At 60.9% G+C, this 22,229-nt stretch overlaps 2 protein-coding genes across 3 annotated transcripts in view; one reads left to right on the top strand and one right to left on the bottom strand.

Moving 5' to 3' along the window:
- Nucleotides 1-1,341: 1,341 nt before the first annotated feature.
- SNAI3 (snail family transcriptional repressor 3) lies at nucleotides 1,342-18,734 on the bottom strand. Of its 2 annotated transcripts, XM_074349243.1 has the most exons (6): nucleotides 18,233-18,734; nucleotides 14,876-15,466; nucleotides 10,053-13,083; nucleotides 9,682-9,863; nucleotides 8,517-8,939; nucleotides 1,342-5,240 (listed from the first exon to the last, which is right to left on the bottom strand). In XM_074349243.1, the coding sequence occupies exons 1-3, from the start codon at nucleotides 18,306-18,308 to the stop codon at nucleotides 12,902-12,904; spliced, it is 849 nt and encodes a 282-aa protein (XP_074205344.1). In that variant the 5' UTR covers nucleotides 18,309-18,734; the 3' UTR covers nucleotides 1,342-5,240; nucleotides 8,517-8,939; nucleotides 9,682-9,863; nucleotides 10,053-12,901. The 2 variants fall into 2 exon arrangements, with proteins under 2 accessions (XP_074205344.1, XP_074205343.1); XM_074349242.1 differs by having other exon boundaries at nucleotides 9,682-13,083.
- The window catches only part of CTU2 (cytosolic thiouridylase subunit 2), a 24,838-nt gene continuing 21,302 nt past the window's right edge, over nucleotides 18,694-22,229 (top strand). Inside the window, exon 1 of the mRNA XM_074349235.1 lies at nucleotides 18,694-18,738. The gene's annotated coding sequence lies outside the window, so the exon portion shown is untranslated. The remainder of the gene's footprint in view (nucleotides 18,739-22,229) is intronic.

Below are 22,229 nucleotides of genomic sequence, written 5' to 3'. Positions count from 1 at the left end.
CTGGACGGCGTCATCGTGTATTTTCTGAGCTACAGAGGCTGGGTCGCCCGTGAACCTCGGTGATCTGTGTCCTGCCGTGGTGATGATGGCAGGGCCAGCACACACGTTCATTTTGCACCTGTTTGGTGGCAGATGGTGTGCTAGGTGCGTCACCCTGCAGCCCCTTGGTAACTTCAGCTTTACTGTTTATAAGTAACGTGTCCCCCCTGAAATTCATACGTTGAAACTTAACGCCCCAGTGTGATGGGGTCATGAGGGTGGAGCGTCGTGAATGGGATTGGAGCCCTCCTAAAGAGACCCCACGGCTCCCTCGCCCCTTCCCCATGTGAGGACACAGCGAGAAGATGCCGTCCGTGAATCAGGAAGGGGCGCTCACCAGACACCGCACCTGCCGCCGCCTTGATGCTGGACGTCCAGCCCCAGAACTGAGAGAACTCGCTGGTGGTTGTTGAAGCCCCCTCGTCTGGGGTATTGTTCATTATAGCGACCGGAACAGGCGAAGACCGAGTTGCATGCACACGATTTATTTATTAGTTTTGTTTTGGGGGGAGGTAATTAGGTTTATTTATTTTTTAACAGCAGTCCTGGGGATTGAACCCAGGGCTACTCAGCTAGACCCTCCCCCTTGCATGTGATTTAAGGGGGCAATTACAAGGACCCCCACACACACCCACCCACCTCCAGGTTATCAAAGGCAGCCACTTTCAAATCTCTCACTTCCCTCCATGTTTCTAAGTAAACAGCTTATTTTTTCTCTTCCTTTCTCTCCTTCCTTTTTTCCTGTTAAGACGGTATCTGTTCATACCACCAAGTAGACATGAGGAATTCTCTTCTATCAGGACCACAGTCCTCCCTCCCCCATGCAGTGAAATGTTTTCATTGTTACGATCTTGTGAGCCACGCACTCGGGTGAGCCATGTGGGTGTAAACGCCTGACCGTTTGCATGTGGGCAAAGGCTCCCTCGTTTGATAGGGAACCTTGAATAGAAGAGGGTGGACACCATCACCCCAGTTCTCCGGAATGGTCAGCCTATACACGTGTGCAAGACTCATCACAGGGTGTCTGGGGTGAATAACTGTGAAGTCAATGTTTTTTTCTATTTCCTGTTTTTTTGTCAAATTGATGTGAGTAATAACTACGGGTGTGATAAACCAAGGACAGAAACTTTAAGACATGCACTCACACTTCCGGATTTGTCCCAGTGTTTTGGGGGGCGGTGGGAGGTGTGGGACGCCCAGGGGTCAGGATCCAGGTATCCAGGCTGAGATGCAGGCTGAAAACCAGGGGCCGCTCCTGCCTCCGCCTGGAGCCCCTCCCACGGTTCCCTCAGATTTCCGTCGTGGTTTCAAAGCATTTTTTTTACTGTGGTAAAATACACATAACATGAAGTTTACCATCTTAACCATTTTAAGTGTGCCACTCGGTGGCATTAAGCACCTTCACACTGTGAGACTCTGTCCCTGTCAAATGCTGACTCCCCCAGCCCCTGGCAGCCACCTTTCTGCTGTCTGTCTCTGAGTTTGTCTATTCGGGGGGCCTCATGGAAGTGGAGTCCTGCAGGATTTGTCCTTTTGTGTCTGCCTTATTTCACTGAGCGTGTTTTTGAGGTTAGTCCACACTGGCACCTTTCAGAGTCTCCTTTTTGAGGCTGAGTATTACTCTACCGTGTGGGTCCATCGTCTGGCCCCTGGGAGCAGTGCTGCTGTGAGCACGGGTGTCAGGCCTCCACGTTCCTGTTTTCTGTCCTTTTGGGTGAATGTGTGGCGGCGGAATTGCTGGGTCATATGGTGACTGGTTAACTTTTTGAGGAACCTCCAGACTGTTCTCTGCAGCAGCTGCACCGTCTTACATCCCCAACAGCACGTGGTTATCTTCTTCTAGTTTCTCCACATCTTTTTTTTTAACGGTTGCCACCCTAAAGGGTGTGCAGTGCCAGTTGTGACTTTGATGTGCGTTCCCAGATTTCCTTTTATTTGCGGTGGTTTCCCAGTGTTGATGAGAGAGTACATGGGATGGTGTTTCTCAAATGCTGGCTGCTAGGAGCAGGTCTGAGTCAGGTCAGGGGTCCTGAGACCCCGCCTGTGCAGCTGGCGCCCCGGGCGCCGCCAACAGGAGTTGCTGGGCCAGGGCCGCTGAGCTGCAAAGACAGATGCTAGGAAGCCCAGGGGCTCTGGGGTCAGGCGGACCTGGTGGTGCAGTGACTTTCTTCCCCGCAGCAGAGCAGTTGTCCCTGCAGCAGACTGCCAAGGGCAGGGAATAAACAACCCCTCCCTTGATGGTGGCAGCTTGGCCCCTCATGCGGGGGTGGAGATGAGAATGAGCTGCCCAGGGTGGAAAGAAGGAAGCCCAGTGCACAGTGTATGAGCCGGGTGTGGGGCCGACGGTCACCTCCAGGCGAGGGATCCCTTCCCCACTGGTACCGCCATTTGTGCCCCGCAGCAGCGGGCAGGCAAACGTGGGGGAGCCTCCTGCTTGCCCAGCCGGGTGCGGGTGCACGAGCATTGGGGGGCACCGAGGGCGGTGAAGCAGGATCAGAGCCGCCTGCCCCTCCCACCCACAGAGGGGACCAGGGACACTGGGTGGTGGTCCTCGGTGCCTTCAGCTGCCTGGCCTGCGTGTGCGACCTACCAGGTGTCAAGACAGGAGATCCTTGAAAAAACGGCGTGCGCTCGTTTGGAGATGTTCTTTTTTCCCCTTTCTTTCCCTTCTGTTTCAGTTCACTCCCCCCGGAGACCCTCAGCAGTGAGGCTTTTCTGGAACCTGGCGGGCGTGGACCACCACCTGGAGAGGCAGTGGGAAGGCTCGCCTGTGTGGCAGTGCATGGAGAGCAGCCGCAGGACAAGGGAGAGGCTCGGAGGTGTGAGCGCCGTGGAGTTTGCAGGACTTTGATTTTTTGGTGTTTTTTTTCAGAGGTGAAGCATCCGTAACAGCGTTCCTGGTGTTGTGCCGCCGTCACCACCAAGCCTCTGGAACCTTCTCATCTTCTTACACTGAGACTGTCCCCACTGAACACAGACGCCCCCAGCCCCGCCCGCACCGTCTGCTTCCTGTGTCTGTGAACCTGACTCCTCCAGGTCCCCATATAAGTGGAATCACGGGGTTTGTCTGTCTGTGTCTGGCACCGCCCTGAGCATCACGTCCTCGTGGGTCATCCACTCAGCATATCAGGACTTTCGCGGCTAAGTGATGTTCTGTTCCATGGATGGACCACGTTTCATCCATCGATGGACACTGGGTTGCTTCTGCCTTTTGACCATTGTGAATAACGCTGCCATGCAGTTGGATTTTCTTATCAGACAATCACTCTCAGCTCTTGAGCTGCCCAAACACAGGTGTGCAGGGCTAGGTCTGGGCCCTGGCTTGTAGACCTTGCTCTGAAACATAATGGTCCCAAGTCACATCCTGAGCCCAGCTTTGCATCACCTTGCTTGGCCTCTCAGGACCCAGGAACTGCCCAGGCTGCCCAGTCATCCCCATCTAGAGAGACTGGATCTGGGTGGAGTGGCCCCAAGCTGAGGGCTGGCTGTGTTCGCAGGGAGGACAGTCCAGTCCCCAGTTGGGCTGGACCACGTCCCAGGCGTAGCTGCAAGGGGCGCCCCCCTCCCACTTTCTTCTTGACCTTTTCTTCTCCAGGGCGATAGTTTCTGTGCAAAAGTCTTCCTTTTTATTAAGAAATGCTTAATGCACGTAAAAGAATACAGGTTCATGTGGTCACTTGGAGCACCAGAAAATGAAGCCCCAGCCCCTGACCCTCATTTGGAGAACTCGGACCAGCCCCCCATCCCCAGGGCACCCTCCCCCGGCATCCACTCGCGGGGCTAGGAGAGGGATGGGCCTGTTGTCTGTGGCCTTGTCCCTGCCCAGCCCTGCACGCATCCGAGCGTCGCCCTTCTCACGCCGACTCTTCTTCACAGGATGGATTTGGCATCGAGGCGACACAGCTGCAGAGGACCTGCGAGTGTCTGGGAGAGTGAGGAGGGGAGGGGAGCGGGGTTGGTAGCAGGAGTGGAGAGACAGACGTTCCTGCTCCGTGTTGGGCTCTGCGGGAGGTCAGCTTGGCCTGCGTCCTTTCAGCCTTCAGGGTCACTCCCCCTGGCTCCCTCTTCAGGGAGGAGCCAAGTCACTCTCTGTAATCACCCAGTGGAAGGTTCTGGAGCCTTCTAAGTCCTAAATTTTGCTGAAGTTGTGTGTGCCCCTCTGCCCATTCCCAGACCTTTTTTGGGAACCCCTCCAGCAGGCACTGTGTCGGGGCAAACTCCTCGTGGAGCTGGGACTGCAGCACAGCAGGGAGCGCGCAGAGTGCACAGCTGTCAGTAGCAAGTCGTCTGAAGATGCTGACAGGCTGAGGTCCCCCCAGCGTGGGGGCTGTTTGGAGAATGACACGATGTCACTGTGTCTGGAGAGCAGAGGTCATCAGTGACAAGGACGAGTTGGAGCAAGGACTGTCTGCACGTGGGGGGACCTCCGACAGGCCGCCGCGGTGGTCTGTGACCCTGCCCTCTGCTGTGGTGTGGGCTGGGGTAGACTGCGGCACTGTCGGCGGTCGTGTGTAGTCTCACCGGTTGTCTGTTAGGGAAGCTCATGGTGTCGGCCATCTACAGACTCAGTCTGTGTCAGTGATCGTCTGTAGAGCTGACGGTCTGTAGCGCTGGTTATCTGTTGTGACGTGTTGTCTGTGGACTGGTGGTCTGTGCGGAAGATGGGGACCCGCAGCAGAAGGCAGTGACCGGAGTCTGAGGCCCGGAAGAGTGAGATGGGAACAGAGCGTGGGGCACGTTGAGGGCCCAGGGCAAGAGATGGAGGGAGAGAGGTCCTGACGGATTCCACCCGTAAGAATTCTGGGAGATGCCGCCTGATCCGTAGTGGCAGAAGGCAGGTCAGCGGTTCCTGGGGAGGGGTCATTGGACTAGGAAGGGGCAGGAGAAGCGTCTGGCCCGTTGCTCGGGGCGACAGTGTCACTGGTGCTCATCCAGCACGGACGCCGATGGACGTGGAGGGGCTGTGGCCGGACGGTGCGGACGTTGTGTCTGACGCCCAGGTGGGTGGCTGGTTTGAACTGAGGGCCCAGGGAGGGCGGGAGCCGGGTCGTTGCTGTTGTCTGAGGGTGGCTGGCTCTGGGCATCAGAGGCACTGTCTTTGCCGACCGCTTCTGCGAAAGTATCTGCGTTCGTTTTTGGAACTGAGGTGAGCTGCGTCCAGCGCAGCTCGGGATCGTGTCTGAGGACGGGTGATGCAAGACCTAAGAAACAAAGAGACAGAGAGCGAAGGTGGGACCAGGGGACTTGATCTCGTGGACCCGGAGCCCCAAAGCCGTGTCGACGTCATATTTATTATGGGTACACAGCTCAGAAAAAAATGCGATCAAAGAGGGGGGGCTTTAGACATCCCTGTGGTAAGCGCTAAGTTCTGCTTGTGGGTTCACTGATGAACTTCAGGCCATCCCTTCCAGGAACAGTCACCCTCCTGGGGGTGTGCAGAATTTCTGAGTCTATCCTGTCGCTGCCTCCGGGACATCTCGAGATAGCGAGGACTTCCCCTGGGTTCAGCAGCAGCTTTCATGCCGGAACAAAGTTCTGTTAATGGACGATCTGGCTGTCCAGGACCATCTGTTTCACCCTAAGGAAGTATCTGCCCTCCTTCGTGCCCTTACGGTCAACGTCAGGATCGCTCGCCACACATTTTCTTTAGTGTGACACGTGCTACAGGTCATCTATTGCGCCAGACATTAAAACAAAGCAAGCATGTGTGAATATAATATATTAAGCTCGTGGAAATTTAGGAGTGGCTTCTTTTCTAGCCGCTTGTTGTCCAGCAGCTTGTTTCCCAGAAGAGGTGGGAGCACGGCGGTGACACGGGGCAGGAGGGTGAAGACGGTCTGGGGGCTGCTGAGGCCCCTCCTGGCCTGCTTGTATTTGATGCGTGAGTCGCGTTCACTGGTGCGCGGGCCTGACATTCTCCTGTGGTGGCTCACCCCACCCTTGTCCACTCCCAGCTGCCAGGTCCCACCGCGTTTGGGTCTGCTCTCTGCCGTGGGCTGATGGGCCTCTCTCGGGTCCGGGCCTCTCTTGGGTCCTGGCCTCCAAGCACCCTTCCATTTGCCCCAGAACCCTTTCTGTCAGAGCCTGTTGGAGGTGGCATGGCTGGCAGGGAGCCAGGGTCACCTGGGGGCACTGCTGATGCAGAGGAGGGGCCGGTAGAGAGACGACCTCAGAACGGACTGCGTTTGGAGGCAGGGTCTTTACTGAGGAGATGAAGCTGAAGCCAGCAGGGTGGCCCCGATGACGGGAGAGCTAAGAAAAGGAGACCTAGGCGCCCAGAGGGATGACCACTGGAGGACCAGGCAGGAGTTGGCCATCTACCCACTGCCAGGGAGGCCTCAGGAGGAGCTGGCCTCTGACACCTGAACCTGGACGGCCCGTCTCCAGGACTGTGAGACAGGAACGTCTGTGACTCCGACCACTGGGTCGTGGCGCTTTGTCGTGGGTTGTAGCACACCGTCTCCCCAGGTCTTGGGAGCAGAGCAGGCATGATCGTGTGTGTGTGACCACAGTGGGCACAGAGCCCCTGTGTGGGCACTGTGGGTGGTGGGCATCCCCAAGGGGCCTTCCAGCCACATCTGCCAGCACCCCGCTCCCTAACTTCCCTTGGAGGTTTGTGGTTCCAGAGACCAGAACTGCGAGGCTGAGCACTGACAGCACCTGCCATGTGTCAGGTGTGAGGCTGGTGACTGCCACCCCGTTTAGTCCCTGAGCCTGGCTGGCTCCCAAGAAGCCTGTCCAAACCCTCCCCTGTACCTGTCGCTCTGATCTCCCTTTTCCTCTTTTTGCTGTGCCTTTCTGTCTGGCTTCCCAGACCCAGGTCACCGCTGAGGCGCTGGGTGGGTCCTGCTGTCCTTCCTCCAGCCCATCTCCCTCGGCTTCCCTTTCCTGCCCATCCTCTGACCACCTCACCTCACCCCCGGCCCCTGGGGCAGTGACAGTACCTGCCATCCAGATCTGGTGCCCTGTTTATGATTTCCAAGAGAAAGGAAAGTTCAGAATCGCTTTCTCAGCAGGGACGCGGTTTAGAGACCAAGGCTACAGGCGGGGGCCCGAGTGCCAGGGCTTGGATCCCTGCTCTACCGTGGCCCTGCTGTGTGGCTGCGGACGAGGGGCTGCAGCTCTCTGTGTCAGCCCCCTGCCTGTAGGGGAGGGGTGAGGTTGTCTTCCCCCACGGAGGGTAGAGCTGCAAAGGGGTTGTGTTGGAGCCACGCCCACGTCCGTCCACGGTGGCTGCTGCTTGTTACCGTCCCCAGGGAAGTGCTCAGGTGAGAGCAACTCCCTTTCAGAGGAATGTGTGCATCTGGCGAAATCGGGAGTTCAGAACACAGCCCCTGTGCTTCCAGCTTTCTCAAACAAGGGCCCCGGACACGCTGGCGCTTACTGCCTGCACGTGGCTGGGAGGCCCCGCCGCTCCCTGGAGTCCCTGCTGGAGCCGCTCAGCGCAGGAAGCATCTCCCTCGCCGGTGGATGCCTGAAGCCTGCTCACCTGCTTTCAGACACCGCACACGCTGTGCCAGTGAATAGGTCTGGGGCTTGGTTCACGTGGCCTGGATAGACCCCCGGAGGCTGCCTGCGGGCCTCTGGGGGCTGGTGATGGGCTCAGGAGAGCGGACCCCTCTCGAGCGGTGGGAGGAGCCACGACTGTGAGATGACCCCAGGCATGGGGGGGGGCCTGTTCAGACTGAGCCATGTCTAACGTGTTCCCTGTCAGTTCCCTCCTTCCTTCGATGCTGGTGGGGGGCCTGTCCTAGGTCAGACAGAGTTTGGCACGTGGGAGACAGAGGCGGCCACCACACAGTGGGGGCTCGTGGGAGAAAGTGGCCTCGTGTGGGTGCCAAGGTTTATGGGCTTGAACTTGGGTCTGCAGGGCAGACTGCCTGTCTGAGGCCGGAACGGGGTGGGGGAGTGGGTTGTGGGGCTGCTTGGGGTGCAGAGTGGAGGCTGAACTGCAGATGGAGATGGGGCTGGGAGGGGTCTTCCGTTGTCTGGCTGGGAAATCGTGAGGACGTGGGCTCTCTGGCAGTGGCCGTGAGGGTTGAGGTGAAGACGCTGGTCTGAGAGAGACCCCGGAGGTGGAGCTGACTGGACATGGGGCCGGGAACATGGGGATCCGAGTCGTGTGCTCCAGGCCATCCTCTCACTGACGCGCCTGTGAGGGACTCGTTTCCAGAGTCAGTGGGGAAAGCAGAAAACAGGCGGGCAGAGTTGCCCTGAATAACTGACCGTTGGCACCAGAGGAGCACAGGACCGTCTCCTGCTGGGCCCGGGCAGCCCCTCCTCCCTCCGCCCGACCCGCTGCTTTGGCCCCGGGGCTCCCGTCCACACATGCCGGTCAGGTGTGCAGCTCGGGGGCCGTTGCTGTGCGTCTCAGGACCCCTGACGCACGGCCGAGGACCTCGTGCGGGGGCTTCCACCCGTCGTGCCCATTCCAGAAGTTAAACTTGGTGTTTCTTAAGGATGTTTATTAAACTCACCTAAAGGCAGTAACGAGCCCATCCCACGTTAGCGTCTTGTGACAATGGCTGTTTCCTGCAACGGTTTTGGTAAGGACTGTGCTGCGTCTTCGCGAGCCTCCTCAGCGTGGCCCTGTGGTGCCGGCGCCCGGCCCTGCTGCCTCTGCTCCATGTGGGGCTTTGGTGGGTGCGTGGGAAGGGGACCGCTGTGTGGGAGGGACATGCTGTGACCGCTTTTGGATCAAGTGGCTCTTTGGAAATGTGCCGAGTCTTGGCCGCGCCGTCCCTGCGAGCTCAGCTGTGCCGTCGGTGAGCGTGACCCGGCTCTGCTCCGCCCCTTCTGCCCTCCCCAGCGCTCTGCTGGCCAGGCCGGCTCTCGGGCAGCTCAGCGGGTCGGGCAGGGGCAGCTGGGAGGAGAGGTGTGCTTGGCGGTCGGACGTGGGCCTAGGGGGTTAAAGGTTACAGGTCTCCCTAGAGTTAGCAGTTACGTCTTATTTCTGCTGCTGTTCAGTCTCCCAGGTCCCTCCTGAATCCTAGAACAGAGGCCAGAGCAGAAACCAGGGCTTTGTGGCGGGTCCTGCCCAGCAGAGCCGCGGGCTGGAGCCAGAGGCCTCCGTCCGGATTGGGCAAGGTCACTGCGTTTGCTTGCAGGGCCCCGGACAGACCCCCGTCAGCTCCAGCCTCTCCCACGTGCCCCTGAGCCTCAGCAGCCGGGCGCCCTCCCCGCAGGGCTTCTCGTCCACAAGGTGATGGAGGTTGGAAACTTTTGTTCCACTGAACTTTGCCAGGGAACTATACTTAGCCACCCAGTGGAGGCCAGGAGTAGGCTCTCCGAGTATAGATAGTAACCAGTGGGCTATTTTCAAACTCCCAGAGAACCCCCAGAATATTCTGGGCCAAAACGGTATTTATAGAAGACTCTGGGTCTTGGAAGGGAAGCCATAACCTTAGCGCGCCTGCAGCTTCAGTGGGGAGGTCTCTCTCCCTGGGGAGCGGGGCAGAGAGCCAGGCCTCTGAGACCCTGGGCGTCCCTCTCACACCTGTTCCTGGACCTGCGCCCCGGGGCCAGGCGCTCGCGCCCCGGGCACAGGCGGCTCCCGGCGGGTTTCTGTCCACTGCCCATCACACGCCTCCTGGGAGCACTGTTCACATGGTGGAGACGCCGTCCCCACCCTCAGCTCCTTACGTGGTTCTCCTCTTGTCCAGAATCATGCAGGTTTCTTAGGCTCCTGCTGTCACCCAGATGTAGCTGGGCTGCCACCAAAACGCCTGCTTCCAACTCCTGGTCCTGAGGCTCCTGTCTCCGCCCTGCTCCCACCTCGGAGAGGTGCCAGCAGCATGCCTGGGGCATCGCAGTCAGAAGGCCTTCTTTTGGGAGAAAAGTGGAAATGTAATGTGTAAAAATGGGTTGAGAAAAGCAAGCCTGTACGTGGGGGACCCAGACGGTGGTCCCTGAGAAAAGAGCTGGCCGTGCCCACCTCACCTGGGACGAATGTGAGCAGGGGTTAGGCCCCCTCCCAATTCCCATCTGTGGGTGTTGAGAGGGGGTTCAGAAACCTGAATTTTAAGTGAGCCTCCTGGGTCAGTGCTGGTGATTAGACAAAATCACGAGGACAGTGAAGCGGGAAGCGACGAGGCCTGAGTGGCCAGTGGGGAAGTGGCCCTGTGGAGGGACATGGCATGCTGAGTGCAGCCGCCCTGCTCGGAGGGAAGCGTCTCCGCCGTCACTCCATGTCGGCACCCTGGCAGGTGCCTGGACCTCCCCTCACCCCATCTGCCAACCCATCCTCCGCCACCCTGTCCTCCACCAGCCCAGATATAAATATAAGAGCATTTTCCATGGGCCGGCACAGAAGTGCAGACGTGGACTTTATTTTAAGCCTGTGAAATTCCTTTCCTCCGTCCCCAACAGGTGCATTGCCTCATTTAGATATTGGGGCTCGGAAATAGAACACAATTTACAATATAGCTTCCTTCAGGCATCTGGATGCCATTAAAAAGAAAAAAAAAGTCCAGTGAGATGCTCGGGCGGGCACAACACAGACGTGGTTGGAGTCTCGCCTTCTACAGAGGCCGGAGAGGCCGCCCCCACACAGCAGAGGGCCGGGCGCCTCAGGAGACGGTGCAGGGCAGAGGCCCGTTCTCACCTGGGCTCCTGACCAGGACGGCGGAGGAGGTGGGGGGCAGGCACCGGCGTGCTCGGGAGGGAGTGGGGCTCACGGTGCTTGCAGAGGAGGCGCTCTAGCAAATGCATCGTGAAGCCGACTGCCCCCTTTCTCCCCTCCCCACCCTTTGCAGCCTGGGGGCAAAGGATTCATTCTTCTCCTTCAGTCCAAGTACAGGGACCCACCAGGCATCTCTTGGCAAACTGTGTTCTTATCAGCTGTTACAGGGTGAACGGTGCCCTTCATTCACATATTGAAACCCTAACCCCCAAGTGCCTCAGAAGCTGGCCTTATTTGGAGACGGTCTTTGTGGCTGTAGTCAGTCAGATGAGATTATGCAGGTGGGTCTCACCCAGCACGACCAGTGTCCTTACAGAAAGGGGAAATTTGCCCACATGACGGGGCAGCGATGGGGGTGATGCTTCTACGAGACACAGAACATCAGAGCTGCCAGCGAACCAGCAGGAGCTGGGAGAGGCCGGGACAGGACCCCTCGGTCTCAGAAGGAGCCAGCCCGGCTGGCACCTCGGCCTCGGGCTTCTGGCCTTCAGGACTGCGGGAGAGTGAATTTTTGTGGTTTAAGGCACTCAGTTGGTGGGATTTGTTATGGCCGCCCCAGCAGACTGACACGTTAGCTACACGGCACATTTCCAGCCTCTGGTCCCTGCCCTCTGTCCCTCGAGGGAGGCTGACCCCTGTAAGGGGAAGGCAGCAGGTCTGGGAATGTGAGGGAGACTTCCTCACAGAGGGTCTTTGTTTCACCGGCAGATACAGTCTGATGCAGGCTGGAGCAGGGGCTCTCCGGGGTGGACAGTTTCATCAAGGTCACCCTTGGTCCAGAGAAGCCCAATGACGAGGCCAAGTTTGCTCTGGGCTTTGTCCACGCCCCTTCAGTGGCTGTCATCACGCCAGCCACCAGGGCTTCAGCCCCGACATGTCAGGTGGGGGGCCCAGGGCTGGGGCTGCAGAGCAGTGGATGCCATGGCCCGGCGTGGTCCTGGTGGGCTCAGCAGGTCTGGAGGCCCAGAGTGGAGAGAGGGGGCCTCTGCTGCTTGCCATGTGGCTCCATCCTGGGACCAGGACCAGGGTGCTTAACTCTGTCACTTGGCTGGGGCCAGCGTGGAGCTGCTGACTGTAGGCCAGCCCTCCTGCAGAGAGGAGCAGGTGTACCCTGTCGGCATCAAGGACTCGGTCATCTCTGTTAGACTCAGGGCTCCTTCCTCATTCCTGAATCCCACCCTCCAGGCGGCTCAGACCTGCTGGCAAGGGGAAGGGGCAGCCCACTGGGTGACCGCCCGGGGGCTGCGGGTGAGGGGAGGCCACCTGCGAGAAAGAAATGGGGTCTCGTGTTGGTATGTGAGGCAGCTTGGGAAGGCGTGGATCTCAGGCAGGGTCAAAGGCCAGCTGCTCGCTTGACTGGGGGACGACACGGCCTCGGCCAGGCAGGCGGGAGGCTGGGTCACTGTGGGCAGGCGGCGTGGGCTTGGCACCTCGCGGAGGTGGCTGCAGTGAAGACGTGTGTGTGGTGTTTAGCAGAGGGGCTGCAGGTGCGGGATGGACTCTGCATTAGACTTTGGGGAGGTGACTCCCTCTGCAGACACTCGCGCCCTCGACGCCCAGTGCCGGTTCATGCCCCGTTCTCGTCCTCACCTTTTCTTCCAGAGGAGGCACCTGGCTCGCCTAGGCCCCTGTCCCATAACCACTGCACAGCGCAGTGCTCCCTGACTGGCCAGAAGAGCCTTGATTATCCGCGAGTCCTGCCGGGGGTGGGCCTCTGTCGGCGCTCAGGCACCTCCGCGGGGCGGCACAGCAGGCTGTGGGGACTCCTTTTATAGCCCAAGTCCCCCCCCACTGTGAGTTCTCCCGCTGCTCCATCTTTGGGACAGCCTCGTGAGGTGGGGGGTGCGTCTGTGCACGCGTGACATGAGGCAGATGGAGGTGAGCCTCCAGGCGGCTCTGCCCATGAAGGTGGACTGGACGGCTAGGCTGCTCATCTGCAGTAGAGGGATCCAGGGCAGCCCTGCCCGTCAGCCTGACGGCAGGCATCCTGGTGCCGGAGACCTGTCTCCCAGCAGCCGTAAGTGGGAGGAGCAGAATGGAGGCTCCCATCTCAGTGAAAGTCTCCCCGGGAGAGAGCCCCTCCTGCGCGAGGGCCCCGACCTCCCAGGACGCTTGGCTCCTCCAGGGGCAGTGGGCTCTGGGGGCGAGGCCCTGCCCCTGCCTGCACAAACCCTCGCGTCTCTAGGGGCCGGGGCAGCCGCCAGACTCCTCGTGCCGCGCCAGGAGTGCCATGCGGGAGAAGGTCTTGGCGCAGCGCTTGCACTGGTACTTCTTGGTTTCCGAGTGCGTCTGCAGGTGGGCCCGCAGGTTGGAGCGGTCGGCGAAGGCCCTGCTGCAGTGAGGGCAGGCGTAGGGCTTCTCACCTGTGGGAGGGGAGGGGACCGGTGACCATCGGAGCGGCCTGTTGCAGCGGCCAGGACAACACTGCAGAAGGCCACCCAGACTCACAGGTGAGTAACCCGTCCCCCACCGCAGAGGCTTGCTCAGTCCCTCGTGGAGGTTGTAATGCCTTTATCTCCTTGCCCCTCCCTCGGAGATAAGGGGTGGGGGCCTTGGCACTTGCCGCAGGGGGAGATGCTGGGGCCGAGGGGTCGTGCAAGAGTGAAGAGCTTGCACAGACCTTGGCTGGGGCACCCGGCTTCTGCTAGAGCCCTCCTGGGGCCTCTGCCACCAGCCCTGGGCGGCAGGTGCTCTGGGAGCCTCCTGGCAGCTGCCCTGCCCCTTGAAGGCCAGTGGAGGGGACCTGCGGGGCTTGCACAGAATCTGCCACTCAGGTAGTTGGAAGGAGTGACCCCGGGTCCGAGTGCATCTCCAAGTGGGCCCTGCACAAGAGCCAGGCACTCGGGGCCAGGGGGAGTCCCGTGTCCTCCAGGCCGCCTCCATGAGGGCAACCAGGGATTTGCACACGGTCCTTCTGTTGGGACCTTGGCCCCCAGGCTGACCCTGACAGGTCTAAAAGGAAGGGTTGTTGACCGTCATCTGTCCAGCTCTGCCAGTGTGGAGTGGCCTCCGGTTCTGCAGCCCTAGAGGGTCCCGGGAGGCACCAGCCTGCAGTCTCTGCGTCCTTGCTGCCTGACTCCTGCATCCCAGCCCAGGGCACGGAGCCCTGACAGTGTGGCAGGGTGCTTGGGGACACCCTCTGCGAGGGGTCGAGGAAAACCGGATGGATTTCCAACCTGGAAAAAGACTCCTGCAAAACCCCTCTTTCTGTCATCTGCCAGGGTATGACTCATGGACCCATGACCTGAGGGTCAGGGAGGCTCCAGTGACAAGGCGTGTGTGTCGTCAGCACCAGGCCCAGAGCTGAGTCTCTGTTCCTGTCTCTCACTCTTTCGCTGTGTGCTTGACAAAGTCCTGGACTCAAGACGGTGGCCTGGGTTGAGGTCCAGCTCAGCCACTGGCTGCCCTTGGGCACCGCCGGGCCCTGCGCTCTTCCGGGACACTGCTGGTAATCTGCAGGGTAGAAGGATGTGCCCTCCACCCCCTGCTTGACTCTTCCACAACCACCCCGCTCTCCTCGTCTGCTGTGTGGCCCCTGGGGTCCTCACCCCCAAGCCAGGCCTTTCTGCCTCCTCGCCTCTCCGGCTGCTCCAGAATTCTGGAAGGCCGTGGCCTGTGAGCAGTCAGCCCCCACAAGAGCTGTGTCCATCCTGTGCTTAGCCAGGTGTTGTGAGCCAAGTCATGTCTCCAGAAAAATACGTTCACGTCCTCAACCTGGGTACCTGTGAGTGTGGCCTTATTTGGAAGCTGGGGTTTTGCAGATGTTGTCAGGTTGAGATGAGGTCACACTGGAGTACATGGGCCCTGAATGCCATGTGCCTGGTGGTGTTATGACAAGAGGTCAGTGTGGACACAGGCTGTGTGGGGACAGAGGCAGAGACTGGAGTGACTTGGCCACAAGGAACACCTGGGGCCACAGGGGCTGGGAGAGACAGGAAGAACCTCCCCACCAGACCTGGAGGGACTGTGGCCCTGCGACAGCTCGATCGTGGACTCCTGGCTGCAGACTGCGAGGGAGACCCCGGTGTGTGGGCCTCTGTGCCGCAGCCTTAGGACACTGGGAAGCAGAAGCCCTGTGTGGCTGGCTGCCCGGCCCTCCCTCCTTTCTAGGCCCAGCCCCGGCCCCACCAGCCCCTCGCGTGCCCTGGCGCCTACCCGTGTGGGTCCGGAGGTGGCCTTGCAGCAGCCAGGGCCTGGAGAAGGCCTTGCCGCAGACGGCGCAGAGGCAGGGCAGCGTGTGTGTCCGGATGTGCATCTTGAGGGCGCCCAGGCTGCCGTACTCCTTGTCGCAGAACTGGCAGGTGAAACAGCGCTGGGCCTGCAGGGGGCACCGCAGCTGCCGGCGCCTGGCCAGCCCGGCTGGCGCGTGGGCGGGCCTGTGGCCGTGGAGGGCCCGCTCGGCCCCCAGCAGGCGGCCTGGGGTCTGGGCCCCGTCTGTGCCCAGGAGCGGGGGCCAGCGCATGGGCAGGGCCGGCAGCGGGGGCAGGTTGAGGTGGTTCAGGCTGTCTCTGAGGGGTGCGCTGAGGGCCCGGCTGGCCCGGGGGTCCGCCCGGCTGACGTCCAGGGCTTCTGGCCCTGAAGCCCCCAGAGCTTCCTCGTTGCACAGCAGGGGCAGGGAGGTGTGAGCGATGACAGAGGCGTGGTCCCAGGGCTGGGGAGGGTCACCAGGCGAGGACGGGGCCACCTTGTCTGGGAAGATGAGGGGCACCACCGGCCCCCCGCAGGCAGAACAGGCACCACTGATGTCTGGGAGGGGAGGGGACAACACAGGTGAGCCCTGAGTCCCCGTGCTGCATGTTCCCGACTGGCATTCCCAGCGAACCCCCACACCCGCCGTTTAAGCCCTGGGCAGCCCCGTGTGAGGGTGTGGGCTGCAGCCCAGAGCAGGAATTTCAGTTCCCCTTTAAAAACAGGGGAAGAGAAGCACCTCGCAGCAGCCCTCAGGGGCCAAGGAAGGAAGCCTCCGCCCACCTCAGGACCAGCTTGGGCCGCGTCCTCTGGGCGCCCACGCAGCGTTAACTCACGGGGCTTGGCAACGTGTGCAATAACTAACTAGCCTCCAGTCACCTCCTGGTCACCACTCGCCCGTCGTGATGTGGGTGGACACAGCTCCTGCGGATACTCCCAGGTCAAGACGGCCTGTCCCGGACCCCTGTCTCCTGGCCTCGCTCCCATATTTGTGGTCCAGCACGCCTCATGCTGGACCCAGGTGGCAGGAGCCCCCAAAGCAAAGAGGCTAGCAGGTCAGAGCTGAGTTCTGTGTTTCCCCAAAGCCCAGCTCTCCAAACATCCCTCAGCTCGTCTCTTGTCCTTCATGTGTTGACATCAATCCCTGGCCGTTTCTACAACCATGCCAAGGCTTTGCTTGGAGGAAGACAACCCACAAAATGGAGAAGATACTTGCAAATCAGACATCTGGGGAGGGTTAGTGTCCAGAAACAGACAAAGAACTCTCACAACTGAGCGATAAAAAGACAGATGATCCAAGTTCTAAGTGGGCAAACGACGTGAACAGACGTTTCTCCAAAGAAGATACACACGCAGCCAACAAGTGCGGGAAGAAGCCGACGCTCGACACCACTAGCCGTCAGGGCCGCAGCGTAGAGCTGCGGGGAGGTTCCACGTCACACCCCCAGCACGGGTAGGGTTGAAAACAGGCGGTTACAAGCGCTGATGAGGATGCAGAGAAGCGGGAAAGTTAAGGAAGGTCCTCACACTCCACTCTCCTGACTCGTCGTCCTCCACCCCAGTCTTCCCAACTACAAAGTCAACACGCCAGGTTTCTGTCCTCCCAGAAGTGGGGGCTGGACAGTGACTGGCTGAGAGATGATGTTCAAGGAGGTTCTGGAGAGACAGCGCTGGGGTTCCTGGAGAGTCTAGGACCCCCCACTCCACAGAGAAGCTTCACAACAAGCCCCTCTATGGAGAAAAAAAGTCACCTTCCTCAGGTCTCTGAGGTTCTGCCTGGCCCCAGGCATCACCATGGAGAAAGCCCCTGTCTGGGGGGCCCGTGCCGACTGCAGCAGGAGGCGGGGGCAGGGGCAGCGTGCTCCTCCCGGTACTTTAAATGCTTCCCCAGGGGATACCTGGGTTAGCTAGATTTTTAATTCATTCTGCAGCTCAGATCCATGGGGGAAGAGACTTTAAAGTTCCCCTCTGGCTTCAGGGGTTCCCTGGGGAGGCCTAAAAAGGCCCTTATTTAAGAGTGAAGACTAGGGAAGCCCAAATCCAGCATCTCAGGTCTACCTGCGGTAACTGCTGGGCAGAAAGAGAGCTGGTGCGACCAGTGGGGGGTAAGGGAGGGGAGCGGGGCAGGAGCACTGGCAGCTCTGAGGCTGCACTCCTCCAGCCACTGGGCTTTGCACGCCGCCTAGACGAGCACGTTCGGGGTAAGGCAGGGTACACTGCGGGACCAGTTTCCAGACAATGGTTTCTGAACTTTTAAAACTATGACTTGTGTAAATTTAATTTTCATCACACATATATATCTGAAACAAAATTTTCCTTTACCATGAGCACTGTGCTCTGATGGCTTCTGTTCTTTTTCATTTTATAAGATTGCTGGTGGTGACTCTAACTGGATCTCAAAGTGTGGCTGAGGATCCTGGCCCTAGAATGTGCCCCCTGGTGGCAGCCCAGACTCAGGGACCCACCAGCCAGGACTCCCCCACCACCTGCGCCGCCCCCCCCCCAGTCCTGAGAGGGCTGAAGGGCTCTGAGCGGGCATCAACTGGGGGCCCTGGCCTCCCTAATGTTCCTCCCCTCCGAGTCCCCAGGCAGTCCCCCAGAAGGGCTTCACCCCAAGGAGCTGCAGAGCTGGGGGACGGCTCGACCACTCTAGAGAGGCCTTTGCCCTGGGACCTTCCCATGTCCCTGTGCCTAGCAGGGAATGGGAATGAGTGGACAGTCCTGGTTCCTGGACGCCCGTCTCCCCACCTGGGTGAGAGCTGCAGCCCCGTAGCCCAGCCTGCCTTGAGCAACCTCCACTGGGGTGAGGGGAGGCGGGAGGGAAGGTGTGAGGAGGCTCTGGAGGAGCCCAGTGGAACACAAGCTGGGCCTGGGCACCACAGGGCCCCAGGGTCACTCTTCCTGTCCCCTCTGCTCACCGCTCAAGCCAGGATGCTCTGGTGGGCCCTTGGAGGACAGCCTGGTGGTCACCCTTTGTCTCTCTCCCCAACATCCATGGGACCCTATCAAACCTCTTGCACCAGGAATGACTCTGATGTCCCCTTTGCTGGGATGGGAGCACGAGGCCATAGGGGGAGAGCCCCCAGGGTGACTGGGGGCCTGGAAATTTCTCTAAGTGGAGAGAGAAACCTTACCCAGTCTGCCCCGATTCGAGGCCCCGATCCCCAAAGTGGACAAGGTGCCCGCGGGCCACATTCCTGCCTCTAGCTCCAGGATCTCTGGACCCGCCTCCCACCTGGGACAGGTGTCCTCGCTCCCGAGGAACTCGCCCCTCCTGCCGCTCAGGAGTGGAGCCCTGGGTGGCGGGGAGCCCGCAGCACCTACCTCTTTGCGTCTCCAGCTGCCCGTAATTGGGGACCCTGTGACTGGAGTGCGTCTTCACCAGGAAGGAGCGCGGCATGGTGCCCTCGCGCGGGTCCCGCGGCGAGTCCGCCGGCGCCCGGGGGCAGAGCCGCCCGCAGGTGCCTGGAGGGTCGGGTCATTAGCATAGCGCGCCGCCTCGGCCAACCAGCGCCCGGCGCGGCCGGGGAGGGGCGGGGCCGCGGGGCGGGGTTTCGGGCCACGCCCAGGACAGGTGCGCGGGCCGCGGGGGAGGGAGCGCGTGGCCGCGTGTCCAACCCACGGGACTTCCTTGGCGCGCGCCGCGAGTCACACCTACCCCAGGGCCTGGAGCACCCACTCGCCGTGGACTGAAGGGCGGAGGTCAGGGCTGGGCAGAAGCCCAGCCCGGCGCAGTCCATCCAGCGGTGGGAGCGTGCGCGGAGCCCAGCCACGGAGAACCCTGCTCCAGCCCGTGGCACCCTCCCCGCCTCCAGCGCAGACCCGCAAAGGTAGGATTGCTGAGCACAAGCTCTGAACTCCAGAGCTGACCCAGTTGACGAGCCAGAGTGGCCCTGGGTGCGGGGGGGACGGGGGCGGTCCGCCGGCCTGGAGGAGAGTGGCCTCTCCTGGTGGGATGAAGGCCAGGAGGAGAAGGTGCTTTGGGAGTTGGCCCCAGGTCTCCAGAAAGCTCGTTTGGCAGGAGAAAGGCATGGCCTGGAATTCTGGAATTCGGAGGGGTTCAGACACGTTTAGTCACAGAGGGCAGCGTGTGTTCCGGCTGCAGCAGCCTGGTCTGTGACCTGGAGCAGCCTTGTCCCTCTTTCGATGTCCCTTGGAGTCCTCAGTGCTGTAAAGACTGAGCCAAGCCTGGGGGTCTGTTCCCTCTGATGTGGCCATTTTGTGAGGTCAGCCTCTGGGCTAGGGGGCACAGTGCCACCCCCGAGAGCCGCCAGGCGCGCCCATGGCTGTGCAGCAGACCTGCCTTTTGCGGCCCAGAAGCCACGTGACAGCCTGGTGCCCTTTGCCACCGTGGGCCTGGGGGCAGAAGAGCTGTGGAGCGATGGAGGGGGGCCTGTGTCACAGTGTCTTACGTTCCCATGGTTTTGCCAAAGAGAAGACAGGCTTGGAGAGGTTGGAAAGTGGTGGGAGTGGGAGCCGGGCGGGCGCTTCCAGCCTCACACGAGGCATCGGCTGCTGGGTGAACCCCACCCGCCGCTTGGTCAGGGCGCGTGGAGGGACAGACAGGCGGTACACAGACGAGAAGGCGCATGTCTCTCGTGGGCGAGGCCTGGCACCACGCTGCCATGCGTGTGGATGTCAGAGGCCATGTGGCTGGCTTCTGCTTGTTCACCTGTTCCGTGGCCTCACATACTTTCCATTTATACCCTCTCTCCCTTCTCTCCCCCCGAGATGTAGATAACGTTTGCAGATAGCTGGCCGGGCCTCCGGCCAAGGTGCCCTCCTTAATCCCCAGAGAGACACACATGGTGTAGCGGGGTGCCCGAGCACTGCTGAGGAGAGCCTGCTCTGTCACCCTGGAAGCACCCCTGTGGCCTCCAGGGGCCTTGAGGCACCTTTGGGGTGGAGCGCTCCTTGCGGAGGGCTGCCTCAGCCAGCCACTGGAGGGGAGTCTGAGGTCCCTGCCGACTTCTCAGAACTGCCCTCCTGTGGTCGCATAGACTCACTATTGGATGTGCCTCACAGGGCTGTGTCCAGGCCAGACCAGAGCAGGACCCGTGGAGGACATGGGGATCCCCCCGACAGCACGGCCCCAGGCACACCCTTCCCTGGGGTGTCTCAGGAGCAGACGTGCGGGTGAGAGAACAAGACCCTGGGTGAGCCTGACCTGGGACTCTTGGAACAGTGCTCAGTGCCACGCCTTGCCAGTGGGGCTCAGCTGTCCCGGGGCTCCGGCGCCAGTTACCATGGCCCCCGTGTCAGGGTGTGGAGTGGTCGCCGAGGGAGGGTGAGCGTGGCTGGGACAGCCTGACCTGGGCATCCCCGTGGCTGTCCAAGGTCATGGACTTCTAGAAGCTCGGACCCAGTGCTCCAGCCCCCAACATGTGGCCAGACTGGTGGCCAGTGTGTGCTTGGTCACTCCCAGAAGGGGGATTCATTACCGCTTACAGCTGCCTGGTCCCGTTTGGCGCCCGGTTGTTAGAGGCGACACTTGTTCTCAAACTGGGGTTCAGTGGGCACACCCTGTGCGATGTGGGGCCTCTGACACTGGCACTTCACCTGCAGCCGTGACGCACAGCAGAGTCCCAGACGCTGAGCTGCGGAAGGTGACCTGAGGGCCAAGGAGGGACACACTGTGTGTGCATGTGCGTCAGCGTGCATGCAGGCCTGCACCCTGGTGTGCACGCACACACGTGTGTGTCCACGCACGTCTGTGTGTGTGAGGTCACAGGAGCTATTCCTGAGTGACACAGAAGTGAGGCTTCAGCGGGTGAGCCCAGGGCCTGGAGGGGAGGATGTGCTCCGAACCCCGCAGCGCCCTCTCCAAGCCTCTTACCCGTCCTCACGTGGAGCCGGGCCCTCCCTCGTTCCCAGCAGGTGGGAACTGCTGACAGGCAGCAAGGCCGGCTGCCTGTCACCATGGGATACCTGACGGTCCCACGTCGCCACCTGCCCTCCCTGGAGCTTGGGCTCCTCGGGGGGTCAGGTCCGTGCTTCTCCCTGCCGGCCAAGGCCCCCGAGGCTGCAGGGGCAGGGCAGACCTTCAGAGTCGTCTTGGGTTGTGGCGAGGGTCCACGGCTTTCCTCCCTTGTGTCAGTTGTCTCTGGGTGCAGGATGCCCTGAGGAGAGGGTGTGATTTGGGGTGAGGCTGTCAGTTCAAGACTGACCACAGCCCTTCAAATCCACGCACCAAATGTGCTAAGAGTTTCTAGCAAAACACCGCGTGGGTGCTGATTGCTCCCCAGCTGCCTGCTCCTGTGCTCACCCCCGCCCCAGTGCCTCCCGAGGTCCCAGGGGGCAGACTCCACCCGAGAGACGTGCGTCCACGTGGGTCTCCAGGCTCCTGCCTCCTCTGCCCTTCGCTCAGGAGAAGCCCAGCCTCAGCGCCCGCTGCCCGCACCTCAGCTGTGAGGGCCTCCTTCCCACCCCAGTCGCTGGCCCTTTGCCTCAGGCTTGGGGTGGGGGAGGCCGGACGCAGTCTTTCCTCTCACCCCGCGAAGCCCATCCCGCCCTGCGGGCTCCCTCTTCTCCTTCGGGCCTGTCAGCTCCTGGTGCCTCGAGGTGAGTGAGTGAAGGCTCCTTCCCCCGAGCGGGCAGGGCTGGGGGCACCCTGGTGTCTCATGGAAGGAGGTGCCAGGCCTGGTGTCTGCACCGTGGGAGGGGTGCCCGGGGCCCTGACCCCAGCTGTGTCAGCGAGTAGGAAGCGTGAGTGGGCCGTGGGCCATGTCAGCAGGCTTCAGAATCTCTTTCTTCACCTGTGAAACAGGAGCTGGGACTTCGGCCCACCCCCCAGGGTGCATGAGCCTGAAAGAGGGGCCCCAAGAGCTTGGGTCAGTGGCTCTGCAAGACCCAGATTGACAACTGTGGCCCGTTCTCGGGAGTCCTGGGGCTAGTGGAGGGAGCTGGTCGGCCTGGGGGAGGCGCTCTTTGCTCCAGGCATCCTGCCTCCAGGAGAGCTGCCCGCCTGTCCTCTTCCCAACGGTGAAGGTCACAGGTCCCTGGGGACACAGAGGCGCCTTCTGGGCAGCATGCTGTGTGCGGACTCCCCCTGCTGCTGTGTGACTTGGGAGGAGAGGGCGTGTGGCCCTCACTCAGGGCCACCCAGGTGTCGGGGCCTGGGCCCTGTGGGCGTGAGGGCCTTCTGGCTTTGTGCTGCGAAGATGCGCTATGGAGGATGGTCTGTCCTCGCACGTGTCTGGTGAGAGGGAGACCTTGGCTCCAGGAGCGGCAGCCTGGAGCTAGTGGCCCGTGACCCGAGCTGTGGAGTGGGGAGCGCCGACCAGCAGTGGTGCCGGCCTCCCGTTCCCACTGGGACAGCCCC

This window comes from Camelus bactrianus, chromosome 21 (assembly GCF_048773025.1).
Source record: "Camelus bactrianus isolate YW-2024 breed Bactrian camel chromosome 21, ASM4877302v1, whole genome shotgun sequence".
In the NCBI taxonomy this organism is placed as follows: domain Eukaryota; kingdom Metazoa; phylum Chordata; class Mammalia; order Artiodactyla; family Camelidae; genus Camelus; species Camelus bactrianus.
The sequence above is the reverse complement of the archived record's forward strand: the minus strand, read 5'-3'. Positions and strand labels throughout refer to the sequence as shown.